At 35.6% G+C, this 23,804-nt stretch overlaps 1 protein-coding gene across 3 annotated transcripts in view; it reads left to right on the top strand.

Annotated features, from left to right (window-relative positions):
• The window catches only part of NETO1 (neuropilin and tolloid like 1), a gene marked incomplete at its 3' end in the record, with an annotated part of 61,595 nt that overhangs the window by 20,465 nt on the left and 17,326 nt on the right, over positions 1-23,804 (top strand). For 2 of the 3 annotated variants that reach the window (XM_084204952.1, XM_084204953.1), the window contains exons 5-6: positions 12,958-12,999; positions 13,113-13,240. In XM_084204952.1, the coding sequence (XP_084061078.1) occupies positions 12,958-12,999; positions 13,113-13,240 (170 nt within the window). Of the gene's footprint in view, positions 1-12,957; positions 13,008-13,090; positions 13,241-23,804 lie in introns of all 3 variants that reach the window. The other variant, XM_084204951.1, reaches the window with a different exon arrangement.

Below are 23,804 nucleotides of genomic sequence, written 5' to 3'. Positions count from 1 at the left end.
AGAACTGAATATTTTGGCAGAATGCAATGTTTAGTGAACAATGAAATGTGTCAGATAAGAAGCAAATCCTCTGTCATTTTTATGTACACTCATCTATTGGTTAGCTTTGGATCATTTTCCAAGGAGAGTACTCATATTTTTGTAAAGAGGACAATCCAGAAAATCTCTTTTTCCTGCCAGTACTGAGGTGGATTCCATTGAATATTATTTGCATATTTGTAGTTCTAATAGATGTTTGTTGTCATCTTAATATATCTTTTTCCATATTGATGGCTGAGATCTATCTTGATTTGTTTACTGTCCTGTTGAGCAATGCAGGCTCTGTAATACTTTTATTTCAGATATCACACTTGAGCTTCTTTGATGGTCAGGTCTAAAAATAAGATCATGCTTCATTCAACTTTGACACAAATTTTGTTTTGAATATTTTGCAAATAAAGTTACCTTGCCCATTAGAGCATCTGATCCATGTTCTTTTTTTCCCCTATTATGTGCTAAGATATTGAAGAGTCTGTAATCTTTAGCATAATACTGCTGTCATGGGGTAGGGAAATACTATCATGTAAAACCTTTTTCATGTGAGAAACAGAACATACAATGATTTCTGTGAGAAGTAGGTGTCATCTCTATGGTTAAATCTGGCCAATATATCTATTACTAGACACAAAACTCCTAGAAAATCAAGGCTCTGAATCAAGCTTATGAACATCCTGACTTAGTCTGATTTGTTTTTTCCTCTTTTTTACACCTTCTCTCTCTCTCTGTACAATTATAGCCTATCTCAACCTTCTGACAGCTTCCTTTCACAATATATACTTTCATCTTATGCATACACTGAGGAGATATAAACAAACCTCCCATCAAAACTTTGTCTAATGACATCTGTACAACAAGGTGTGCTGTCCTAAAAATGATCATGACAAATTGAGGTAGAGAGAAGCTAATTTTTCTTAAGTCTTATTTTAAAAGGATTCAATTTTTAATATAGTTGGGTTCATGCAAGAGTCACCTGCTCATTGTGGGTGTTGTTTAATGTTTGTAAATAATGAATAGATTAAGCAAGTTTTTATTCCCTTATACTATTAATTCACATTGGATAGAGATATACTTAATCTTTTGTTTGGGAAAATCAACAAATGATTTTTTTTTTGTTCAATTTATGTTCAATGCGTACATATTTTCAATTTGCACTTTTTTTTTTTTGTGACAAATCCAAATGATAGGTGTCCTGATTTTTTTCTCTGCAAAACCTGTTTATTTCATAAGGGTCCTCAGGCCAAATAAAAATAACAGCTACCATAATTTAACACTGTAATCCATCAAAAATCTCTGAAATTACTTTCTGATATGCCCAAGGATAATTCCAAAGAACAGTTGCTTAAGCTTACTATACTCAAATGCTGCACTGACAAGCCACTAAATCTAGTCTCAATTTAGCAAAGAATTTCAGGAAGCCTACATATAAGCATGTGCCTAAATCCAGGCAATCTCTAGGCTTGGGTTCTTACTTAAAAGTAAGTATGTTTAAAGACTGTCCTCTACCTTTCTATCTAGGGAACCAAGCAAAAATTAAATATCTGTAAGTTTTGGAGAGCAAAACTACCATTTCTTCAACTCTTTTCATGAATTAAAACTAGTTTTCTACCTTCACACAAATTTTGTGGTAGACCTATATCAATTCAGCATTTCTCCATTTGATCAGTATCAAACTAATATAGCCTTAAATAGGTTCAACTTACTCAGCTTTTCCTTTTCTTTTTTTTAATATTCTGTTACAGTAAGCTGAGCTTTTGTTGGAATTAGAAAATCATGATTAATGATTTTTCTGTCTTCCTGTACTATTCTTCCTCTAGATACCCTTGTCCCTAAAAAAGCTACTCTGGAATTGTCTGAAATGAAATTATTTTCTTCAATCATCTTCTGCTTAGAACATAATTATTTCAGATAAGCTTTTTTTTTCCAACTCACTTGGTCAGTCAGATTTACAAGTTGTAAAATGAAGTGATACAAGTTCTGCAATCATTTGCAGTGAGTACTGGTCCCACTCCTTGGATTTAAAATTTGAAATATAAAATAAATTTCCAGTGTATTTTTTACCACATTCCCACTACAGCTTTTGTTTGTGCATCCACTGTCAAAGGGTCTTTTTTAAAATAAAATTGGACCAGTAATTATGGATAGTTTTTTGAAAGAGAAAATTATGTTATTATATAATAATAATAATCTTCTTCTGAAACATCATCTTGATTATTTCAAATGTACATTCTTTACATGATCCCAGTGTAGTCTGTAATTCACTAGGGAGATGAATGCCTGACATTGTGGTTTCCTCAAATAGGTTCGTAGAGGAAGTTTTAATGTCGATGAGAAATAAATATTTTGGAATACACAGTGAAAAAATGTACTTCCAATTAATTTTTATCTTTTAATATGTAGGGTGATGACATTTACAAAACAATTAAGGATACCATTGAAGGCAATACATTAAAAGTAAAATTGTGAAAATAAGTAAGCAAATACTTTTGATCAACCCCTCCAAAATATTGCTCCAGAGGTCACTACAAATTAGAGTTGCAAAAATCTATTTGAATACTTGTATGTCAAAAGCCTGTGTAATGTCCAGCAATTTCTGTTAAGAAAGTTTTCTTGAGTCATGAATAAGATGATAAAAAGGGAATTGCAATGGATTTTTTGAGAATTCATGAATAAATAAACTCGTTTTTGTGACACATCCATTGTTACAATTTTGTACTAGCATGACAGAAGCAGGCAGTGTGAAATGTGTAATTCCAGTCACATATCAGTCCCCTAGATGACACTGAGAAGCCAGAAGATGTTGTGTAACAGGACTTACATGCATCATTTGCCAGATGTTATCTGATAGTTGAAGCTCAAGAGACAATGTTATCAAATCTGCTGGTTGCAGTATGTGGGTTAACAAAAGATTGTATTATACTTCTCTTGTTTTCTTTTGGGTTTTTTCTCTTTATTTTCCTGTAGCTCATTTCTCAAGTCTATGTGAAAATAAGTATTAAAAGAGAATGCAGAAAATACTTCCTAATAATATTTTATTCCTAAATGTTGATTTCATTATGAGGTTTAGACAATCCGTTATTAACAGCTACTGACTATGAATTCCATACTTAAATTCTACAAAATAATTTTAGAATTTTTTTAAACAAATTACATACTTGCCTAAAATTTTAAAAATCAGATTTGATAGTTTAGAGCTCTGTAATTTTATCTGCATCCTCCACACATATAATTTTTAGCAATCAAACAGTTATTTGTATTCTAGAATATTGCATATCAGTGATATTTTAACACAAATATAGATCAACTATTTACCAAATACTTTTAAATGAAAGGTTTAATTTATATTTTACTTTTTTTTTCTTTTTATCTCTAGAACTTTAAATGACTCTTTTAATTCAAGCTAGGAAAAATCCTGCTGTTTGGCAGTCAAAAACTTGATCTGGTCAAATGAAATTTAATTATTGTCTACTTGTTGGGTAAGCGGCTGACCTCTGCTTAACAATCCTGAGAGCTGTGACTGGCCATCGTGTTTTGACCTGCTTCTGCTGCAAGTCAAAACTCTCCTGAGACCTCATTCCTTCTAAATATTACCACATCAATGGTAGAACTAGACAATCTCTAATCAGCACCCACTTTGCTGTTCTTTTCTCTGTCTCTTCTGCCACTTGCATAGCAATATTGGGTATTGTGTAAAGCAGACATAAGGACTTATGAACACTGCCTTTCCAAATTGTGATTCAATGAATCACAAAGTCTTTTTCATTAATGTGATGCAGAAGATCACTATTTATTCTCTGTATTGGGCTGAACCAGTCAGTTAGTGCAGGACAATCAATTGCTAAATTCACCTCAGATTGTGGCTTCTTTTAGAATCAGTATTAAAATTATGAATTAATCCAGTGAAAAGAAAATTACTTCTTCAGACTGCTAGATTTTGGTCAGAGGAGGAAAAAATGTAAATCAGTGAAATTCCATGTAAACAATAATTTTAAAACCTTAAAGTTATGATAGTAGAATTAAAAATTTACCAATCTATACTTAATATAATCACTATATAGGGATAACAGAATCTGGAGTTTCTGGGGAAAGGAAAAGTCAGAGGTAAAAGAGTTTCATAGATGTGAATGTAACTCTACTAAAATTCTATCCAAATCTCCACTTACCCACAGACTCACTTGTTTGTGATGGTCTTGACAAACCACTTAGTTTGTGAACACAGAGCATGTGCCATAAATGCTACTAAGAGAGGACTGAGGATCCACTAGAAGCATGTTGTTAAAAGAAAAAGTAAAAAAGATCAAAGAAAATACCCCCTGGTTTAGAATTTATTTTCCTGTTGATTTTTTCCTACAGGCATGCAGTAAAACATATGTTAGTGTTTATGAAAAGCAATCTTTAGTTGTTAATTTCAGTGAAAAGTTTGGGGCTAGAGTTGGAATGAATTGTGTTTGGTTTACATAGTAAAGCTTTTTGAGAAAAGGACTTTTCACATCACAATAATAGAAGTCACAGCTGACCTCTGTCTTGTTTCTCCCAGTTTATGTCAACTCTAGGTCAGTAAAAGGAATTTAGTGTGGTTTGAACTTTCTCTGGCACTTTTAATTGCATGAAATTGGAGAAAAAAAAAATCAATTTGAACAAAATTGAATGTCACTGTAATGGAGTTATAACCAACAGGAAACAAATTAACTGAAGGCCAAAAAACCTGGCTGTAAAGTCAAGATTAACCAAAAATTGTCTAAACTTTTTCCTCCCACAGTCTCAGGAAAAGCTGAATTGCATAATACTGGAGAAGAGGGAATGGTTATTGCTTACATCCAATGTATTATTTATGTCCTTTTAATATCTGAAGGTTACCTTGTATAATAAAATGTAAAATTCATGTTTGTGGGTAATGTAAGTGGGTAATTATATAGGGAATTCACAGTTAACACAGAGCTGTGTTCTTTCTGAAACATTTCCTCAGAGAGAGCTGCTGCTCTATGCAGTTAAAAAGATGAAGAAGCAAAAGTGTTGTGTTAGAATTTCTCCAAAGACCCTCCCCAATATACTCTGCAGCTAAAATTCTTAAAAACACATCTTCTAATTCTGTGCCTTTGGGGAAACTGCGGAGGTCAACAGCTCAGTGTTCCCTGACAGGGACAATTTCTAGCCAGAAAACCTCCTAAAAGTAGCAGAAGAAAAAGGAAACACCTGGTGTCACTGAAATTCATACTGCTATGAATTCTAAAACGACAGGACAGAAAACTTACTCTTTCCACAGTTGTTTTTGGGACTTGGTGTTAATATGCATTTCTCAGCAACTCACTGAGCTGTGTGGCTTTTATAATTCCCCTTCTTGTTCACTGAAAGTGTTGTGGTGGGCATATATAATTACAATTGGAGGTGACAATTGGGTTTAAGAAATGAATTTCACTTTTCCTTTGATATATGCTACTTTTTTTTTCCTAATTTTTTTCCTTTAGAAAGAGAACATTCAGGTTCCAGTGGGGATGAAAACCTAGATTTTTTTCCTTTGATCCTAAAGATTTCTACCCTGGATACAGAATACATTTTAAAAACATCCTGTGACATTGACTTTTTGAATCATACAATGACTTTGTTACAGGAGAGTACTAGAATATAGTTCATTCAACAACTTTCAAAAATCTAGCAGTTGCACAGTAAACTAATGAATGGGGTTTTTTCAGTCTATGGCTATTTCACTTTTTTCTACTCTAAGAATCCTATTTTCTGTAGCATTTTGTCTGTTTCTTCTCCTTCTGATATATAGCAATTAAGGTAATTAGGCAAGCAGTTGTTTTTACAAACACAATTCAGTTCCCTTTTGGTGCTCTCTGACAAAATTCTTAGCTTTAGCAAAAGATCACCTGGTGTTTTGTTAGTCTGTAGTAGAAAAAAAAAATGGAAATAGTGGAAGAACTACCTTGTAAAAGTGGAAAGTGAATTATTCACAGGTGGAAACTAGGGGAGATATTTGAGTTTCTCATGTGAGAGGCAGTTTTCTTCAAAAAAGATGCCATCACTGGCATGGCCAGCTCCCCAAGGAGAATATTAGTAGGTGTAAACACTGTGTTGTATTTCTTTTTTAATTGGAAATGTGCTACAATGTGCAGTAATCAATGGGTTATACAGTGCTACTTGAAGCAGCACAAGTAGTGTATTCTGTTAACTAAGAGAGGTGTAAAAGAGGTCGCTATTCAAAAAAACACTACGGTGAATGAATTAATTCTGTTAAATGTTCTGAGGTAAAACTAGGAGAAAACATTTCTCCTATGAAAACAACAAAGGCTATTTTAAATCACAAAGTTATTCTTATATGATCCTTCTGTCCTGTGAAATCCACCCAGCTGACTGGTACAGCATAAATATCCTGCACTCAGTGGTAGCCAGAAATAAGCATATGTACATAGGTTCAGTCTGCAGAAGTAATGCCTGGTACTCAGCTGTGCCTAAACATTTGGGCTCATTTTTTGCCCTAGTCTTCTGACATGAACTTAAAGTGTTATTTCTTTGGACTGGGCTAGGAGTCATCTATTAAAAAAATGATGAGACAAATCCTGAGCCTTTAGTACTATCCTGCTGAAATTGCATGACTAGGAATACTTAGAATTTAACATTATTCAGGAAAACCACTATAGCATTGCACATCTCTCTTCCTAGCCCAGTTGAGAGGCCATCAGTCAATTACAGGAAGCCTCCAGGATATTATCTTGGGGAGACACAGACAAGGTGCTGCCCTTGACTGATAGTCAGTCCTGGCGGTCAAGTCAGCTGCACTGTCACAGCAAGGCTGCATTACTCAGATAAAGTGGACTCCTGAGCTCAGTCAGTCTTGTTTCAATATTTTCAGGCAACCAGCAGGTGAAGGCATATGCAGCCCTTGAGATATTCATCATGACATTATTTTTCCCTGCATTTCCACACAGAATATGCTGCATAAAGGGAATATAATGCCTGATTGGAGCGCTCAGCTGCTAGTGTAAATATTGAACATAATAAAAATGATTCCACACAGAGGAAGGCTCCAGGACTCCCTCTTTCCACTCATCAGCCTGAGTATGACATTGCTGCCCATTCTTGTTCTCCTTTGTCACTAGGACAGTTCCAAAAAGCACTTCTCACTTCTGGGGCTTTGGAGCACATATCAAAGAGTTGAAACACCCTTTGAGGTTGAGACCTGGAATCTCATTAAACCTTTTGCTTTCCAGCATGGCTCCCATCCATGACAAAATTTACAAGGGAGAAAGGCCCTACTTTTTAAAGGGTTTGCAGAATAGACAACGGAGACAAGCAGGCTAAAATCTCAAAGCCTGCCACTGTGTGCATGAAAACAGAAGTTTAACAGCAACTTCTGCTATCATGTGCTCTGTTCCAGCAGAATTTATTCAGGTGCTTCTTGTCGGCTCAGTTTGACCAATCTGAGCAAAAAGTTACTCGAAGACATGGATTTTTTTTTGTTGTTTTCTTTTTTTTTTTCTGATGCTGTCTCTTTTATTTCTAAATACATTGCGATGAAACAAAGAAACACCTAATTATGGCATACAAATGTCCAACTACTGCTAACACTTGCAGTATATCTCATTTTACTGAGGTCCCCATAGCAATACAATTAGTTTACAAATCACTATACATATTAATTACATAAAACAAATACTTTATAAGTATGAGCTGAGAGTAGTAAAGCGACAAACAAAAAAAAATAAAAAATGAAAAAGGTATTATAGAAATAAACTTTAGGATAATAGCTTGTGTAATTTCAATATTTGCCCTCATATGACTTTTTGCTGATCTAATGGCAGATAGATGTTCAAGGTGAAATAGCAGGAGTCATGTTCACTGCTCCATTTGCACTTACCAACTTTGAGTTCTTTTATGACTGTGTTAAGAAGGGAAAATTTGAGAAGCATTATTTTAGGTTACAAATATGTAGTCTTCAAAGGAGCTGCAATTGATCACAATATTGTCCTCAAAAAGAAAACATAGAAAATAGAGAGCAAATACAGCACATAATATTGCCAACCATAATTGTTACAGAACTTTCCCCAGTGTCTAGCAAACTAGAGGCTTTCTTTGAACACCTTTTGGTATCATTAGTACAAATATAGAAATATATATGGAAGTTTCAAGAAGACTACAAATATGAAAGGAGCCATCAGAACAAATTTCATTTTAGGCTAATAAGAAATAATGTATGGGGTTTTGCATAGCAACTTAACTTCATATTTTTTTTTCTTACTGCTTTTTCTTTACTCTCCCCAGCAGAATAGCTAAGTCTCCTTTGAACCCCACACAAAAAAATGTTTGCATACAGAAATGATTTTCTATTTTAGAATTATATTAGTAATTCTTTGAGAAGATTTTTATGCTTTTAAAATCTTTTGGCCATCTTCTTCCATTACTTTAACTCTGTCATCAAATATTATGAGGCAATGACATAAAATACCTTAGAATAATCATACATTTCTGTTCTGAGCTGTGCAAGCTCTGCTTTTATAGAGAACTATACCTCACTCCCCAAGAGAACAAGGCAGGTTTAGGCGTCCAGAAATCATTGTAAAAGAACTTGACTTAGTAAACTTACAAATAAATAACTAGTGGTTTGCTGTATAGTGCAATTCTCGTTACTTTTCTATGAGTATATACATGCCAAATCAGGTTTCTAATAAGTTGTCTGATAGAAAAGCATGTGCAAGTATTAAAATTACTTAAATATTGATGGATAGGAGTTGAATACCTATTTATAGTCAAAGACAGAGAAGTGAAAAGATATATCTACAGCTGTCTGATCAGTGAATAAAAGTGGACAGTTTCCCTACTTCTGATTAGGAAATAAGACTTCAACCTATTGTGAATACTTTCTGTATGTATCCATTACAAAGGAGGTTTTTGTATTCACAAATGACAAAAACCCCCTTAGGTTTTAAACATCAGCCCTTTGTAATGTATAGTTTATTCAAGTAGATCAAATAATTCCTCCACCTCTCATTTATGGAAGAAAAGAGAAAAATACTTCAAAAGTTATTCAGCACCAGAATTTTGTATTACACATTTCCTTCCTCTTGACTTTTAACTGTACAGCACTAGCTTGTGTTCTTTACTGTATGTATTGCTCTTCCGATATTAAAAAAAAATTGTGTGATTAAATATACTGTAGTTCAAATATGATCAGGAACACATAAAGTCAACCTTCAATTTTCTGAAAGAGATATTAAAATGTTGACTTATATCTTTTGACTTCCAGAGTGAGATATCTATTATTTTTTATCAGTGAAAGCAGCAGGTTTGAAGTTTTCTGGGTAAGAAAGTGCCCAGATGAATTTTATATGAAAAGCTAAGGAAAGATGAATAAAATGTGAGAGGTGTTCTTGGAAATTTTGCCTTTTTAACAGTAAAAATACTCCAATTTTTCTGTATCACAACATTACTTTTAAAAGCATTGTGCCATCTCTCTTTGAAGACAAGTTGAATGATCTTTATATAAGTATGGAATTTTAATTCAACATATGATCTTTTAAAATTGATTTGCAATAATACTTACCAGCATAATACCATGTTGCCTATCAGTACCTTGAACTTTATGCATTTTCCTTATGTCTTACAGAAATTATTCACCAAATATAATTTTAAACAATTTCACTTTCTGTGTAAGTGATGTGGAGTGAGGTGTTACATGTGTACATGCATGCATGGGTGGGTAAACGTATTTCTGTGTGGATATACCTCTGCTGGGAAATCCCATAAGATGCTGCAGTGTACTTGTAAACAAGGTCATGTACATACTTTTTGAAGACTTAATCCAGTTGATGTACAATGCTTTTTAACTTTACAATTTTCTTCATTCCATAAGATTTTTTTGCAGTCAGGTACCCTAACTCTTTACAATTGGCCTCCTGTTTTTCTATTTAAATTCCATGTTTGCCAGCTGCTCAGAAGAGCCAGACTACTTGCATAGAAACAGTCAAATGAAAAATAAAGATATGTAGAATGGTTTTCATGGAAAATATCGATTCCAAAGCTAGCATCCAAAATCTTTAGAGTTGCCCATGAAGACCTAGTGGAGTTTTTTGAAACCCTGCCTGTATATGTTCCTGCAACTCAGAGCAAATTCCACAAAACCAGGTCTGCATTTTGATAGAGATTTGTCTAACTTCTGCTACTACCTCAGATGACAGGTCTAGGCTGATAACTGGCTACTTCACCATTATCCAATTCTATTGTTTAGTTATTACAACATCAGAGGATCAGAAAATGGCTGGTCTCAGAAGGTATCTCTGGAGGTTGACTTCTCCAACCCCCTTTTCAAGCAGGCTCACCTAAAGCTATTTGCCGAGGATGGTGTTTGAATAGCTATTGAGTATCTCCAAGGAGAGGGACTCCACAACCTCTCAGCTACCTTGCTAGCCCTGAGTCACCTCATACTGCAGAAGTGTTTCTGGATATTCCAATGGAACCTCCTGTGATTCAATGTGTGTTCATTGCATCTTGTTCTGCCACTGCACGCCACTGAAAAGAGCCTGGCTTCATTTTCTTTGCGCCCCTCCATTAGGTTTTTGTATGCATTGGTGGGATCACCTCTGATCCTTCCCTTCTCCAGACTGACCTGTCCCAGCTCTATCAGCTTTTCCTTATATGTCCCTTAAAAAAAATTCATGACCCTCTGTTGGATTGTCTCTAGCAGCTCCATATTGCTTCCTATTTTGCCTCTGTTTTTTTTCTCTACTTATGGGTGATCCATCTTATTTTTCATAGAAAAGTTTTCCAGTCTTTGGTGTTCCTCATGGGAACATGATTTTGATCTATTGGAAAATCTAGCCAGTCAGTGTTTATATAGCATTAATGTTTTGACCCAACCAAACTGAGAAAACCAATTTGATTGAATTACATACAGAAGAGCTGCTAAAATCTAATCCATTTAATGGGACACTATTTAAAAAGCAAATATTTGCTAGTTAAATATGCTCAAACATGGGTGAATTTTAAGCATCATGATAATACCTTATTTACAGATTTTGTTTTTATTATAGTAGCATTGGTATAATAGCAATATTTAATGCAAGGTTATCACCCCAGATGTCATAGATTTTATTTCCCTTTCAGACTTGAAATGTTGAGAACTTGAAAAAATTTATTTTTTAAAACTGAGCAGGTCTACCATATTTCTAGAATGTTAACAGATTGTGCATTTCTGTATGTGTTGTTACAGTGTTACTGTTTTGTTAATGAGAACATACTTTCAGAGCTGTTTTGTGGGTCAAATTATATGGTCTAGATTGCACTTCAGCCTGGATTCTTGCTACTAACATCGATTTATATGAAAACTCATATGGCGAAAATTCTAGCAGGACAGTTTTTCCTTTCTTTCCTCCTATGTACTTTACTAATGTGGTGGAGTGTTTTCAGAATATCAGAGTAATCCTTGCAAACTCAGGAAAAGGAAGAAATGCAATAGTTACATGAGGTACTGGGACCGTAATTCAAACCATAAGTAAAAGCAGATTTCCTTTCAGTATCTCGCTTTCAGAGCTAGATATCAGCATCCCAAGTACATTAGCTGAAATATTTTGTTACCTTTAGGGTTGTTGGTAATCATATCTATCTACTGATCTATAAAAATATGCAACAATTAATACTAATTGCCTACTCAGCTATATTTGCAGTCCTGTAACATGAGTAATTACTCATGATTTATGTTGTGCAACTGTAAAAGAAATTTGGGAAGAACAGCAGCCTGGTTATAGATGGGTAATATAAGAAGTGATCTTACAACTCCAGTTTTTGATGTCAACACATTCTGACTGTTTAGATTAAAATGGCTGATCTTGCTTGTACAGCACTAGACTACTTTGTTATATTATCTGGCTATGATTCTCTGTTCCTAATTGAGTAAGGCTAGAGGGAAAGAGCAGTTTTTGTGGCTTGGTGGTGAGTTTAATTTTTTTTCATTTGATACATCTCCTTCTTCCAAAGCTTCTCTTCTTCATTTTTTTATTGATAGCTCTTTCTACACTAACCCAGTTCTGAAACAAGATCAGTTTCATGTGTAAATGTGAAAAACAGTGCACAACATTCATTTTAGGTAGAAAAGCAATGCAAGTGATAAAAATTTCCCAGACAAGACCAGTCTGTTCTAAGAAATCACTTTTTTAATTGCCTTAGCCTCCCATATTTCTGGTTTTGGGCAGTATCTTCAACCTGAGCCAAATTTTGTGAAATGATGATTTGTATATGGATGGTTGTCTATTGAAGCACAGTTCTAAGACCAACTCATTTCATCTCTGTATTACTATGAAGGCATGATACAAGCCCTCTCAGATAGTAAATACAATCATGTTTATCTGATGGAAGATGGCACATGTATTAGACTTATTACCTTGTTTTTATAATGACTGCTAATGGTAATTCTTATGGTATTTTTTTCCAATAAGACCAAAAGGATGCTTCTGACAAAGAAAGTGTCTCCTTTTGGTCAGTAGGGATAGCAGAGTACTCATAAACAAAGAATTAAGTTTGGCTTTCTCTAGTTAAGTTGAGGATTATTCTTCAAAATGCAAAATAGGCAAAAAGATTCTGAATGGATCTGTAATTTTATCTGCTTTCACTATGCTGATGTATTAAAATGTCATGTGTTTAGCTATGTGATGTTCTCACTTGCTAATGAATGCAGAAATATTTTTGTACCCTTCTGAAAGAGAGAGACAGAGAAAAGCAGGATTTCATAACAGAAAAAAATAACTTGGTATGATGGTATCAATAATTTCTGCATTAATAATTATTGTGTTGCCATATTTTTGAAACAGTTCCCATTTCCAATAAGTATATGTATAATTATATAACTAAAGTGCATTATAAAATTTGAACACATTAGCATAACATCCTAGATATTGAACAAAACTAATTTTGTCTTTCTCTGTTTTTAAGATCCAGATTTTAAGGACCTCGGCGTTTTGAAACCATTGCCAGGTTGGTATGTTGTTTTTGGGATTTTTTCTAACTTGGAGGCCTTTATACTCTGCTGTAGAAAACATTTTTGTTTGCTGTTCAGGTTTCATTTTTTCTGGTGTTTTGTTATTCAGTTTGTGAGTTTGAGATGGGAGGACCTGAAGGAATTGTGGAATCTGTACAAATTGTTAAAGAAGGAAAAGCTTCTGAAACTGAAGCAGTAGACTGTAAATGGTACATCCGAGCACCACCCCGATCCAAGGTCAGTCCTTCATCCACTTGCTGATTTGCCATTTAATTTAAGAAATTGCCTTTTCTAATATATTGTGCATTTCTTAGTACAGTCAGACCTTGTTTAATAACTTTACAGCTTGAACTGTAAACTATTTTTTTCCTTCTGCTGTGGAAGGGTAATTTTTCATCTCAGCCAAAATAACCACCTTTCTTCATAAATGATGATTTGGGCAATACTAATGTGTTTTTTGTGCCATAAGTAATTTTCTTAAATTCATCTTTAATTTTGCTCATATTTTTAAAGAATCAATGCGTGTTTTAAAGTGGGAAGTAATCTTATAATTTTAATTTTCAACATATTTCAAATACCTAACATAGACACAACTAAGGGGGCACTGCTGGCTCCCTGAGGTCATCATTGTTTCTCATGTGGGAACTATGAAAATGGACCTAAAGTAAATTAATGTTCCTCTGTATGAAGCCTTTAATTCTTTTGGTTTAGAGACACAGACAAAAAGTGTTCTCATTTCTTTTCCTCCACAGTCAGCAAGCCAGGGCTTTGTAAGAAATATGAGAGGGCTGCAATGAATTCAAAAATACTTTTCTTGGATTCCCCTTGATGTTCTCTCTTATCCATAACTTATCAGTTATGATATGCATTAATTGTTGCTGGTTACACTACCACTTCTCCCCTCTTTGCAACAGGAACAGCTTTATGCCTCCCACCTACTTGCATTCCCTGTGTAAAAGACACCCCACAGTATACTTTTTCTAGCTGTCTTTTATTGGACTGGAAAGGTTTTAGAAAGCAGCATTTATGTATGCACTACTCTCTGCTGCCTTTAAACTGATAAGGGCTTTTTTATATAACCTCAGTGAGGAAACTGTACTGAATATGTAATTGTTTCATCATCAGAATGACACATGGATGAATGTTGAAGGTTTCTCTTCAGGAAAGGTTTTCAGAAGAGAAAAGTCATTAGTATCAGCATTTTTTCGATTGGGAAAGTATAGGAAAAGAGTTGGCTCATAAAGACTACAGGCAAATGATTTCCAGAATATACTTTCATCTTATAATTTTTTTTTTTTTTACTTTTGGATAAAATTAATATTGATAGAGGTTTTCAATTAAGTAGATGAGCTTCCCATTTTGCTACGCTAAGTAGTGATATGAAATGATTGGACTGATGAATGATTATTCCATGTGTTATAGGCAGTTTATATTCATTCAGCGCAAATCCCAGTATCGATACAAACTTCAGGAAGAACAGATGGAGGGCAGCCCTGCTGATAAGGTTTTGGAGATTCTGGGGGATAAGGGGCTGAATATACCCCAGAAATGTGCACATCCAGCCCAGAAAGCCATCAGAAGTGTCCTGAGCTGCATCAGAAGCAGCGTGGCCAGCAGGGTGAGGGAGGAGATTCTGCCCCTCTGCTCTGCTCCACTCTGGTCTGATGAGACTCCACCTGCTGTGCTGCATCCAGCTCTGGGGTCCTCAGCACAGGGACCTCTTGGGCAGTGTCTCCAGAGGAGCCACAAAAATAGTGAGAGGAATGGAGAACCTGTCCAGTGAGGAAAGGCTAAGAGATGAAAGTTGGTCCCGTCCAGAGAAGAGAAGACTCTGGGAAGACCTTATAGCAGCCTTCCAGTACTAGGGAGGAGCTTGTAAGTAAAAGGGGACAAGTATTTTATCAGTAGTGGTAAGACAAGGTGCTTTAACCTAGAAGAGGGGAGTTTTGGACTAGATATGAGGAAGATATTTTTACAGTGAGGGTTGTGAAACGCTGGATCATGTTGCTCAGAGAGCTGGTTGATGACCATCCCTGGAAACATTCAAGGCCAGGTTGGATGGGGATCTGAGCACATGGATTTAGTTGAAGACATCCTTGCTTATGACAGAGAAGTTGGACCAGTTGACCTTTATATGTCCCTTCAAATTTAAACTATTCTATGATGTATTTAGGTATTAGTAGAAGGAAAGCAGAAAAACACAGAATTGTTATTAGAATTGGCACAGTTAATTAAGCCAATAGCATTTCCCTATAGTCTAAATTCAAGTTTATAGTTGATCATATAGTCTAATTGTGACATTCTTACTTGGTCTGACTCTGAAGTTCTATATGATTCAAAGCCCTGCTAAAAATCACATTTTTACCTACTTGTAGTATTTATCCATACTTCAGTTCTGATGTAAAACTCTAAACTAGGTATTTATGTAACTGAAAATACATTGTCTATCAGAAGAATACTAAACTACTACTCTTAATAGAGGGCTAAAAATTAAAGTTCATTAATTTTTCATAAACTTCTATATCTGCATTTAGTTGTGTTGCATTCCAAGAAGTGTATCCTAGCTGAAGGGCACCTGGAATGGAAAGCAACAAGAAAGTTTTAGAAAAATGAAGTAATACTGAATGTTTTTTAATGTCATCTAGAAAACTGTGTGAAGGAGAGTGATACAATGCAATAACAGGCTCTTGCAAGGAAAAAGAAATGCTGTGATGCCAATGTCTGTATGATAACTCAGGGTCCCACACTCTGCAAGAAAGTTTCAGGTTAAATACAAAGGAAGAAAATTTGAACATCAGGGAGGGCAGATTGGTTCAGCTGGCATTGTTAATGGTCTGAAAGTACAGGTTAGATAACGACCTGTGAAAAATGAGAGAAACATTAATAATCCTACCTTTAGGCAGAGGGCTGGACTGGGTCATCCCTTGAGAGATCCTGGTGTTCCCATCTTACAGAATTACCTGCTTGGAGAGATTGAGCGATATAAACGTATATAAATCAGTATTTCCTAACATGGAGTTGAAAGGTTTCACAGTAGGCTAGGGAAAAAAAAATATTTTTCAAGGCTAGGTCCATCTTTGGGGGGTAAGTCCAGTTTAGCATTTCAACTTAGTGTGGTTTTTCAAACAGATATATTTATGTACACACAGCAAGTATATACATGCATAGATGCACACAGAGTTATGGTTTCATCACACTGGGACAAGTTGAAAAATATACAGATATTAAGGAAGGAGGAACAAGTGGATATATTTTTAAGAACTTTGTATGAAGTAAGGTTTATGATAAGATTGTTTATGGGTCTGATTCAATTGAACTGGAATCTACTGTCCATTTTTTACAGTCAGCTTCCTTCGTCCCTATCTAACCTTGAATTAATGGCATATTCAGTACAGTTACTTAATGACATCATTTTAATTTATGTCAGTTTGCACCTATGAAAACAAGCTCTCCTGCTAAGAACAGTGAGAGCTACGCAGACATCTTTAAACCCACATGTTCCTGTACCCTGGGCTGCACAGTTTGTTACTGGGAATTATGCCTAAAAGGCAAGAGTTTCTCAGAGAGAATTTGTGTTGGATTTTTTCATCTTTAGTTTCTTAATTAAACTGTGCCAGAATGTGAGTTGCTTGCAATTTCATTTGGCGTAAGCTCATCCAGTCTAAACTGTCTGCAGAAGCAAGATGCAAGTCCTTCCCTTGGTTTCCAATTCCAGATTCCAGCCAAGTCTGAGCTCAATATATGAGCAATGAGATCAGCCAGGAAGTGTGTACTTGAGGTCTCTAAGCTTGAGCTTCAAACTGGCAGTCTGGGTCAAATGCTTCTACCCTCAGTGCTCAGGAATGGGACAGAGGGCAGAAAATTTGTTGCACACACTTAAAATAGAGACATAATTGATTACCTTATATCACACATGCACACACACACCCCCTGACACAGACACACACACAGAGAAAAATAAATCTGAAATGCATGCAGAAGCCAAACATTCTCTAAGTGCAGAAGGCAGTTTGAACACAACTTATGTGCAGAGCTAGAGTCTTATATAGTGAAAGTGACTAGTTGTAAAGTCTGTGTTTCTTGTAATCATTCAAAGTCAGTTCCTGCTGAGTAAGATAGCTGAGAGTTTTGAGTGGAATAACACTATGGTTCTGCACTTCATGCAGAACATGACCACAATTAGTATTCAGAGCAAGAGTGGAAAACTAAGAAGAGAGCTGCTGACTGAAAGTGCTAACCCATCCAGAACAATAAAGTTCTGGAGGGATTTCCTGATCTGAAAATTCTTCAGTGTAGAACAAGGCCTAAAGAAGGAAGTGTATAAGCTCATTGCACAGTGATTTGAAAAAATTCTGGGACTGCACATTTTTTGCTAGAAGATTTTTGGTCTAGAAGATTTTGGTCTAGAAAAGATTTTGTTTTTAGGACTAGAAAATAATTAAATGAATAGAATTATAGTTTTCTTATTTTCTGTTAGGGGTGAAGTATTGGAGGATAATATCAAGTGTTTTTCTATGTTGGATGGGTCAGCATAGTTTGAAAAAAACCCCCAAGAAGACAGAACCATGTTTGTGCTCTCTTTGGTGGGCAACTTTCCCAGCAAGGTACCTTTGTGTCATGTTTGTTTTTTGAGAGGCCCTGTAGAAAAAATAACACAGCAGAACTTGATAGTAAGAGTAATAAAATATTTACAAATATGATATTCTAATGTTGGGAAAAAAACAGTGAGCTATTAGAAACACCATTTATTATCAGACACCCTGGGCACCTCAGGGAACAGCATTAAAACAGGAACTAATTTGAATGTAGTCCAGTGGAAATATTCTATTCTGGAGGAATAAGCAATAAGTACATTTAGGTTGAACAGATAGTGGAAATAGCCTCTTTATTTGCACCATGAGAAATAAAATAATGTTATAAGGTAGTTAGGCAAAGTGATGTCTAATTCTCTTGCCCAACCTGAACAGGGTATTGGACAAAGGTTATAGCACGCAAGACTTGACACAAGAGATTAAGGAAACCCAAAGTGTCAATTAATGAGTGTCTAGATTTGACACATCCTGGCAGCATCCTTAACCCTGAGCTGCCAGGAGTGGTGGCATTGTTTTCAACCAGAGCCACTGGGGAGCAGTGGGAAGGGGATACACAGCACATGGGAGGGGGCCAGGATGAGGGAGGCCACAGTGCCAGGACATGACTAAAGAGTCTGGGACAAGCCCATGGTGGCTGGGCTTGCCCAGGCAGTGGGGCTGGCCCAAGCACAAGCTGGCTGGTAGCGTGGCAGGGCTGGCTGGTGAGGAATGAGGCTGGGAGCAGGGCAGTGGGACCCAGTGTGACTGAGAAGACACTTGTATGTTTGCTGCGGGTTTGCTCTGCTACCTGGCATGATCCTGACCAAATGGAGGGATGACTCTTTGGTTCCAGCTGCCTGCCTTCATAGGGAGTGTAGTCTGGAGAGAGACTGGGCTGTGCATTTCCTAGGCAGTCAGGAAGAAACATGAGGTGAAGAAAATTGCGGAGCCGCAAGTGAGTCTGTTTGAACTGATCTGACTGAACCAAAACATTTTCTGCTCTCCCATGTGCAGTGGAAATTTGTGCTCTTAGATTGGCTTGTAAGCTGTTGGCACTGGAAGACTAAGATACACTAATTTTTGGAGACTTCTTCATCAGTTGTAGAAGAGGAACTTTAAGTAGTGCAATAAAACTTAATAAGAGCCATTTGAGTGGTGATTCTTGAAATGTTAGAGAAAAATAAAATTTAAAGGCTGAATAACCTAACAGCCAGAGATACTTTTGCAAGCTTCAGATGATCTCCTTCTTTGAAGAAGCTCTGAAGCTTACTGACATACAGAGAAGGCAAAAAATATTAATAATTTTAAAAAGTACCACACCATATGTATATATGGGGAGTACAAGGTGAACAAATTATGTTTAAACAAGTAGAAAATATTGTTTATCTATATTAAACTAATAAAATCCCTTATGTGAAATAGTTTTCTGAGATAAAGGTGTAAGATAAGTACATGCTTGGAATCATGTATTTAGAATCTCTGCAATGAAGGCATGTCAATGCACATGCCAGAGTAACACTGTCAAAACCCCACTTTTAAGTTACCATGAATTTATTCCATTCAGGTATAGGCATATAATGAACCTCAGCATCCTCAAACCAAATAGCTATTAAGAAATGTAATTTAAAAAAGCTATTAAAGAAAGTAATAAAATGTCTGTCAAAGAGAACAGCAGAATCAGGATTTGATTTCCAGTTTTCAGTGTTAAAAAGCAGAATAGTACCAAGGAGTTGTAAATATTGCTCACTTGTGAGCATTTTTGGACTGTAAAAGAAAAAAATGAGGATGACTTGACAGAGTAAGTGTCAGCTGTTGGATAGTCACAGGAGTTTGAAGAAACAAATAGGACAAAGCAAAGAAATCCAAAGAGCTTTGCCTGTCTAGAAAACTGGTGTTCTGATATGCAAGCCTTGGCTGTGAATCACAGTATCTTAGAAGTACCATATAAAATTGTCATCTTTGACAGACATTATTCTCCAAGCTCTAGAACAGAAGAAAATATGAGGCATGGAGCTCTCTGTTTGCACAACATGGTCTCAGACTAGTAACAGAAGGACCAAAAATGTAGAATAATACCCCAAAATAACAAACAAAAATGCAACAGATCATGTATTATTAACAGTTTTGCAATAAAGTAATGCTGATTAAAAAAAAATAGCATCCAAGAAAGAGGACAGACCATTTCAGATGAAAAATTCAAGCCTCATTGGTAACATGCTTTTTAGGCTGGTGTACTTGGTGTCTGGTTAACTTGAAGGAGTTCAATTAGTGTTGCACAATCTGCTCTAAAAAAACTGGGTTTCCCAGGCCTAAATACTGGAGGTATCATCTTGAAAGTACTTTGTTAATCACACAGAGCTGAAAAAGATGTAGAATAAAGCAGGTGCTGTAACTGATCACTGGGCAATGGGACAATTTAACCCAATGCTGTGCTTACAAGTGAATCGACCAAACCCAGAAGGAGAGTATGTAAAACCTGGACATTATGCTTGGATGAAGAGGAAGTTTTTCTCTTATGTTTAAATTACTTTTGGCAGCTGAACAATGGCTTTTTGTTTGCTTTGGTTTAAGGCGACTGAGTGTCTCTGCAGATATATTAAGTCTGATATGCTGGGATATGGTTTGAAGCTTTTCCTGACTGGTCTGATCAATCATGTTGTCATCCCTAACCTTCAGTGATTGATTAAAAAGCAGAACTCATCAGAAGTGATTCACTATGAGTAGATTATAATCTGACTATTTTACTGAGGTGATATATTATTAGTAGTTTACAATAATTTTGCGGGATTTTTTCCTAGCATGTTAAGTCAGAGATTTTTGTTGTTTTCAAATTTAAATGAAAAGAAATAGTAAGAATTTCCCAGCATTTCATTTTCTGGTTATTATTTACGGTGGCCATACAAAACTTACAGGTGACATAAGAGTTATTTAAAATATTATGTGATTGAATGTAATGTGCCACAGTTGCAGCGAGACTTTATCAGTTTTGTTGCTAATGACATTGGCATTTACAGTGACATCTCAAAACTCAGTTAATCTAATACTTGAGCAGGCCCCTCTCCTAAGTAATGTGGAGCTGATGGCTTGACAAAAATGTCTTATTAAAACTTTGCAAAAAAAATGTAAAAGAAGAAGATATGGCAGTTATGCTTCTTCTTTCAAATAAGATGTTCTCTTCAGCAAGAATGCCTTGATTATACTAATATAATGCGTCAGTATCTATGGAAATGTTCATTCCAAAAGTTCCTATTCACATCAATGAAAAAATGCTTAATGAAGGCAGATGGTGGTGTTTGAGTCTGTGACCTCGGCTTTAGTTAATTTTCTTTCAGGGAACAAAGTTCCTTATCCACTGATGGTAGAAGTAATGGCTAAGATCTCTGTAAATGAAATAACCAGTAATATTGATAATTTTTCTCTCACTTTCTGGTGCATTTGTTTTAGTGACATCCACATATCAGCAAAAGCAATGAGAATATTTCCACTGATTTCAAAAATCTATGTATAGGGAACATTTTGCATTTAATAAGAATTTGTCATATAATCAGTTTTATTCTTTCCCTGGGGAACTCAATTTATTATTAGTAATTTTATTCTGCCAGTGTGGGTCTCACAGCCAGTGACAGGAACAATGGCAAATATATAGCAATGAAACCATACAAGTTGGCAGGGGTGTACAGATGCAATTAAATTATTCCAGCTCTTTAAAATAAAATCTGATCCAATAGCAGGTTGTCAGTTTGTGTAATCAGTTTCCAGATTTTAAAAATACACTGCAGTCTTAAGCCAAAGGTCTGTTTGAAATACATAGATTGAAATATACCCCCTTATTTCAGGGTGTGTTGTACAAAGTCCTCAACATTTTATATAAAATTCTGGGAGTACTCATCTCCAAAGACTATTACGAAAATGAAGCTCCAACTCACCTCAGAATATCAGTAGCTTATTTTCTCTAATTTATGAAACTTCATGGCTTTGGAGAAAGTGACATCTTTCTTCTACAGGCTAGACATAGACTTCTAAGTCAAATATTTCTTTCTATTAGTTCCACTACCTATCAGGTCTATATACATGATGGTGTTGGCTGAATTTCCCACACAGAGGAATGAACAGGTATGACTGACAGCAGAATTCAGGCTTCGGAAAAACTTAAGGTTCTGGCTTCTTCACTGGAAGACTCAAAACAAAATGCTGTTATTATTCTCTTGATTCCTTTTCAGTATTTATGACTGTTACTCTAAGAAATATTTTACTATTTTATAAGGCTGGTGTGCCTCCAGAAACTAAAGAATGTCAAATGATAAGCTCATAGAAATAAGATTTTGTCTGTACTGCTATATGAACAGTGTTTTTGAACAGATCAGGAATAATTGATGAATGCTAGAAATTGCTGGGAGAGCTGATATTTTGTAACCACAGTGAGGATTAGCACACATTTCTTGTAAGAATGAAAACTCATAAAAATTACATCTCCATACTGAAATGAGATACTCTTTAAAAGAAATACATGTGCTTATATATATGCACATGCAATTGTACATATAAATGCATATATAAAGGCAGCAGGATAGAAATAGAGAACATGTGAAGAAGTGTGCAAGGCCTTTCACCCAGTAGGTACAGTTTTATTATTGTTCTGCCATCAGATTAATACAATATTTTTTCTGGAGTAAATATGAGCTTTCCTGAAGACGGGAACAGACAAAATGTGATGTGGTACATGGCACTATATATATGAGAGACCACTATGTGATCTATCATATATATACATAGAGATGTATATGTATATATACAGCATATAAATATAAATGGTGTACATATGACAGGCATATGCAGACAGTAAAAGTAATGATTAATGACAAAGCATGTTGCAAGCCTTCTGTTCTTTGTGAACCATCTATCTGACACATTTCTCTTCCTGAAAAGCAGTCACATGTATGCAATATTGCCTATAATCAGCTGCAAGAAAATTTCATTGCATGAACTGTGACAAGGCTGGCAGGCACTGGGACACCTGTCTGAGGCAGAGTGCTTCAGTTAACTGAGAAAAGAAAAGCAAGAGGCACACTTAATTCCTTAAGCAATGTAGAGATGTACTGTGGATTGTCTCAGCAGCTTCCCAGGAGAAGCTGGGTGCCAGGGTGGCACAGTGACTGTTGCACCCTTCCTTGAGAAGGGAGATCTGGTGTCTGGACACAGAAGTAGCTCTCTGCTGTGTCCCAAATGTGGTCAGTGTCTGGATGCTTATACCATGGCTCTGCCTGTTCCCGTATCTCCCTCCTCCATGTGGGATCTTTCTCTGTCAGCACAGTAGTGTGTATCATTTCACTGTTTTACTGAACAACCAGTAAATGAAGTGAGAAACACTATAAAAACTATACCTTGATATATTTCCATCTCAATATGTCTTTGTGTATTTCTCTTAGTTGTTCCATTTTGTAGAGGCCAATACAAGAAGATTCCTTAATTTTTGGTATGTAAACTCCAGGATATATGGTGAAATTAAAGTACACTTAACTGCACTTTAATTGAAATATATTCCTCTGAACTCTTCTGAAAGATGGAAATGATGGAATATGAGTAAGAGTCACTGTAAGAATGACAGATTAGAAAAAAAAAGTCCCTTTGGTATGCCTAATTTCATTTGCTGGCAAAAATTTTTCACAGATATTCTTTTCAGAGGGACACTTATGCAAAGCATAACAAGGAATGAAAATACAAAATAATACAATACCTGAAGAGGCCCATTAAAAAATCTAAGCTATTATTAAACTGTAGCAGACTGCTTGAGAGCACATAATTCTAAAACCATAAGAGTTTTAATATATTAATGAGGTGAAATTATGAGGCTTGTTGCTACTTGCGTAAGCACTGCTTGTGAACTTTTTGCAGAAGCAAAGGAGCTTATAAAACATTTGTTCTGTGCATATAAAAAAATACCTGAAGTCAATAAAATTGTTTGGAAATAAGTATATTTGACGTCTAATACAGTGGGGTTTCTTTTTTTAGTAATTTTTTTCAAGTGAAGATGCATACAGCTCTAATGCTCACTGCCTTTTTATACAATTTCTCCCTCATCCACCTTTCTGTATCATTCTCCTGAAATCTCAGGAGTATACTTGGCAGTTTGATTACGTATCATCTATTGAACATAGTACTTGCGTTCTCTGTGAATTGAATATTTGATGTTGCTTTTATAATCAATTGCTTTTAAAATTGATGGCTTTCCC

Source organism: Fringilla coelebs, assembly GCF_963513975.1.
Source record: "Fringilla coelebs genome assembly, chromosome: 1".
Lineage (NCBI taxonomy): Eukaryota > Metazoa > Chordata > Aves > Passeriformes > Fringillidae > Fringilla > Fringilla coelebs.
This window is presented reverse-complemented; position numbering and strand designations above follow the sequence as displayed.